Source organism: Microtus ochrogaster, unplaced genomic scaffold (assembly GCF_000317375.1).
Source record: "Microtus ochrogaster isolate Prairie Vole_2 unplaced genomic scaffold, MicOch1.0 UNK2, whole genome shotgun sequence".
NCBI classification, from domain to species: domain Eukaryota; kingdom Metazoa; phylum Chordata; class Mammalia; order Rodentia; family Cricetidae; genus Microtus; species Microtus ochrogaster.
Genome location: NW_004949100.1, coordinates 21220203 through 21225187, shown reverse-complemented (window position 1 = coordinate 21225187; position 4985 = coordinate 21220203). Strand labels below are relative to the sequence as shown.

General features: G+C 48.4%; 1 protein-coding gene across 1 annotated transcript in view; it reads left to right on the top strand.

Annotated features, from left to right (window-relative positions):
- Gpr137b (G protein-coupled receptor 137B) overlaps window positions 1-4985 on the top strand; it is a 38670-nt gene that overhangs the window by 15348 nt on the left and 18337 nt on the right. Inside the window, exon 2 of the mRNA XM_005365424.2 lies at window positions 4561-4610. Within this exon, the coding sequence (XP_005365481.1) occupies window positions 4561-4610 (50 nt within the window). The remainder of the gene's footprint in view (window positions 1-4560; window positions 4611-4985) is intronic.

The following is a 4985-nucleotide window of genomic DNA, read 5'->3' as shown; positions in this document are numbered from 1 at the left end:
CTGGCCCTCAGGCATACACGCAGAAAGAATACTGTATACATAATAAATAAATATTTAAAAAAAAAAATTTTAACCAGGGCCAACTCACACCCTCAAATAACCTCTGCCTGACATGTCACCTGAATCCATTTTTAAAGAGTGCTTATGTCCAGATTTGACTCACGGCTCCCACTTCCCTCTGCCTGGGGTTCTGGGTACGCACTTCCCTCTCTGGCCTTCCCCAGCTGCCAGACCCAGTGGCCACAGTCATAGTGCCTCACCTCTCCGCACACGTGACAACCCTCCTCGTCCCACAGTTCCCCAGACTGACCTTGACTGTTGAGTAGGCCCGTCTGACTCCTCTCTGTTCCTCTTCGCTCTTTGCAAAACAAAACAACAGCTTAACTAGGGGATAATTCCCGTCCCACGATTCCCCTACTTAAAAGGGCACTGCATTTAGAGTGGTACAGCTATCACTACAATCACTTGTCACCCCAAAAGGAAGTCCCTTTCTCCCCACCTAACTGCCCAGACAGCCATCCATCTACAGCATGGCTCTGATTTGCCCATCTTTGCTTCTGCCGAGAGCAGTTCTCCTTGGAACCCTTCTATGGTTTTAACCTCCCAAGCCAGGGCCAGGCCTGATCCAGCCTTCCTGCTGTGCCAGGACTCCAGGAGGCTCCCAGGCTCACACTTCCACCTCTGCTCCTCTGTGTCCTCACAGTTACCATCTCGCTACCCCACACCTCCCTGTAATTCTACCTTCTGCCTACCTACATCCTGTCAAATCCCACGAACCCACAAATCCAAGCGCCCCCCTTCTCTATCTTCATATCTTTTAGCTCCTCACGCCTTCCATGTCTGCTCACACTCCCCACATCTCAACCTCACCCTCCCCATACCCCCCTTCTCTCTCCTCACCTCCCTTCCTTTCTTCATCTCTCCTCAGTTTACCTTTTCTCATCTCCTTCACTTTTGTACACTCGCATCTTGATGCTGTCCCACACCTCCCTTCAACCTCACACCTCTCTCACCTCCTCAGACTGTCCTGTACCCCACCTCTCCACCCCTCCTTTACCTCCTCAGACCCTTCTGTACCCCACCTCTCCACTCCTCCTTTACCTCCTCAGACCCCTCTGTACCCCACCTCTCCACTCCTCCTTTACCTCCTCAGACCCCTCTGTTCCCCACCTCTCCACCCCTCCTTTACCTCCTCAGACCCCTCTGTGCCCCATCTCTCCACCCCTCCCTACCCCTGCCTTTGATCACCCCCTCTTTTATCTGACACCTCTCTTGGTCTCTCACCTCCACACCTCTCAGATCTCCTCACACTCCCTGTGGTCAGCCCGCCTGCTTCCCTTCAGACTTCCCCACCTCACACTAACCTGCTTGTCCCTCAGACCCTTGCACCTCCTGTCTCCTCACTTCCCCTCAGACCTTCCTGGGTCTCACATCCCTCCACACCTCCTTACCCGTCCTCATGCCTGATTCAATGTCTTTCTTCCTCTCACCATTTCCTACACCCTCCATCTTCTCTTCCCTCTTCTTTCTTCGCTGGTGTTTGTTTAGGGTATGCCTGTTTGTCTTCAGGTCAGGAACCAGCTCTTCCTTTCCACAGTTCTTCAGAGGACAGCCAAGTGCCTGCAGCCTACTCTGGCAGTCCCTTGAGGGGCCCATTAAAATTGTTTCCTTAATCTCTTGTTGAGTTCACGCCTTAAGCAGTCAGGTGGTGGGGTCTCCTTCCTGCACCTTTTGTGGCTCTGACTTTGTATCCATCAGGATATATGTGCTGTCAACAGCTCTGTAAACTGCAACAGAGTGATTCATCTTTGCCTCCCCACCAAGGAGCTTCTTGTATTCCCAGCTGAGCTCCCGGAGTCAGTGCAGGCTCACAGAGATGGGTAGTGGGATAAGAGGCCCCAAGGGCCAAGGCTTCATGTGAGGCTGGTTTCCATCAATCTTTAATGAAGGCCTGCAGACAGAATGGGTGCACAGAACAGCCTGGAATTATTACCGCTTTACAACTTAGCGCAGAGTGTATGTCTTAATTAATGAGGACAAAATTATGTTCAAAATCTTTATATTTGCATTGATCTATCAGTATGCTATCTGTCAAATATCCGTTCTCATGTCACTAATATCTCAGTTTCAGTCGTCAGTCATTTCTGTAAACTTTAGGGAACTTAAGTTTAAGGACTAGGGGAGAGTTCTGAGCACAGTCTGAGGAGCCTGGCTGCATTCAGACGAGATGCTGTTGCCACGCAAGCAAAGTGGGTGGGGCTTTTGTTTTGATTTTGATTTGTTGACTTGGGAGGATCAAGGTGGTGACTTCTTCCCTTCAGGCAGGGAGGAGACCTTAGTGGTGAGTTAGGGTTGGTAGCTTAGTGTCATCTTTGATAGCGGCAGGTGAGAGGAACGACTTTCTATTTAGTGTATTCCTTGGATTCATGTCCAGGGGCTAAAACTTGGATACATTTTAAATGTGCTCTTCCTAATTAATATTATTTTATTTATTTATTTATTTATTTATTTATTTATTTATTTATTTATTTATTTATTTATTTATTTTGGTTTTTCGAGACAGGGTTTTGCTGTAGTTTTAGAGCCTGGCCTTGAACTCAGAGATCCGCCAGCCTCTGCCTCCCGAGTGCTGGGATTAAAGGCGTGCGCCACCACTGCCTGGCTGCTCTTCCTAATTGTTGCCATTCTCGTTGGTGTTGTTACTGATTCTCAGGCTGCCATGAACACCCCATCTCTACCGCAGGGCAGTGTTCCCCGGCATCTGTTCTTTGAGTGGCCATTAGGAAGACTGAGTGATGAAATCAGTTTGGAAAACTGACGTACAGCATGTTTCTCTTAGAGACTGACATTATAATAATTTTTTTAAAGGCTCTGAGAACTCCTGTAGGGAACTGGTATTTTCTGGGGCTCCAAGACAGGTCAGTGGGTAAAGATATCTGCTGCCAAGACTGATGGCCTGAGTTTGGTCCCTCAAACCCCCGTGACAGACTCAAAGATACTCTTTGACCTCCACCTGCGTGCACGGCACATCTGTGCCCATATTCATGCACACACAAATGATTTAAGAAGATAAGTATGTTTTCTAATGTTTCTACATGTATTTGCTCACATGACCATATTCTCAGTTTCCAATACTGTTTATTATTGATTACCAGTTCTGTTGGAACAGTGTAAAGGTTTTGCCTCAGAGCTAATCCTCACACGTGGGTTTCCGTGCTGAAGCAGGTGAATGTTTCCAAGATGTGTGTGCTGGAAATGGGAACCCTGCCCTTTGTGTGGGGCTGGGAAAGGATTCTCATGGGTCTTGGCTAGGGTCGTTAGGTCTCCCCCGAGTTCATTCATTGTGTCCTTCACTGAAAGTAGGCAGGCAGAGCTGCAGGGCCAGGGACTTCTAGAAGCAAAAAAAAGCATTTGCTTATTTGTAAGGTACATAGTTGGTGGGGCTGTATTGACCAAGGGACTGGGGGGACTATTTTGTATCTCTTGAATGAGGACACCATTCTGCACGTTCCGGAGAAAGCAGACACAGCACTGGCCAAGGCTGGGAGTGAGCTGGGATCCCACAGGAGCCCTGGGTCTCCGTTTATAGTCTTTCCCGTGTCTTCGTGTGACCTAGGCCACACCTGCGGTACTGCTGAGGGCAGAGATGATGGTGGCCCAGTCTGAGACTGAGTCCGCAGCTTGTAAGTCTGTGCTCCCGCCAGCTGCAGTTAGAGACTCTTTTAGTAGGTCTGCATATCTGGACACATTTTCTTCGGTGGGACTGTAGCCATCGGAGGCAGGGCTGGTCTTGGCCTTCTCTTTGCTGACAGCATCGTGCATGGAGCCGAGCTCATGGGATAGGACCACTCACATGTGTCCAGGCTGGCAGGGTAGCTCCCAGGGCACCATGGGTAGGGATGGTTAGTCTCACGGTAAAGCCACTGAGCGTTGGGGATTTGTAGATAGTGAGTTAAAGAAAGCTACAGACATTGAATGAGCCTGACTGTAGCACAACATTAAAGTGATGTATTTTCATGATGAGATAAAGCACCTTTTTTGTATGTGACAAGAGTCTTGCCTTGGCTGGCTCTAAATTTTTGAATTTCCTGAGTTTTGGGATGGTGGTCAAATACCACCATGCCTGCTTTAAAAACACCTCTTAAAAGTCTTTTCTGTCTTTTCTTCATTGGCTACTTTAATGAAGGTTCCCCCCCCCCCTTTTTTGTTTTGGTTTGGTTTGGTTTTCTGCAGTCCTGGGAACTGAGCCCAAGACCTTGTTCGTGTTAGGCAAGCACTTGACTGAGCTCAGGTGTTTATTAGTATGCATCCTCGGTCCTTACTTTACGTTTCAAGACAAGGTTTCACTGAGCTGCTGAAGCTGATCTTAAACTCACTTTGTAGCCTGGGCAGTCCTGGAACCTGGTGCCCTCTTCACCTCAGCCTTTTGAGAACTGCTTCTCAGTGTCAGGGAAAGTGCCCGGTACCTGGCTATAAAAGGAAGGGGACTTTAAGTGATGGTGACATCTTGTTGCTAAACACTTTAATGCCCCAATCTTCCGTGTTTTTCTGTCATTACAGGTGATTTTCAAAGCCAAGTCAAAATATTCTCCAGAATTACTCAAGTATCGGTAAGTACCTCAGAACGTTGCTTCTCAGACAAAAGGTCAAAGTGTACAGAGTGTGTACACTTACCCTCTGTAAACACCAGACAGCCCTGCAGTGGTCCTGTTTGCCTAATGGAGTGCTCTCCTTGTTCATGAGAGCCGGCACATTGCTGGATTTGCTGGAGTCCTGTGGAACAGTATGTACACACACACTCACTCACTCACACACACACATACACACCAGGCTGGAGTCCTGTGGAACAGTATGTACACACACACTCACTCACACACACACACATACACACCAGGCTGGAGTCCTGTGGAACAGTATGTACACACACACACACTCACACACACACAACACACCAGGCTGGAGTCCTGTGGAACAGTATGCACACA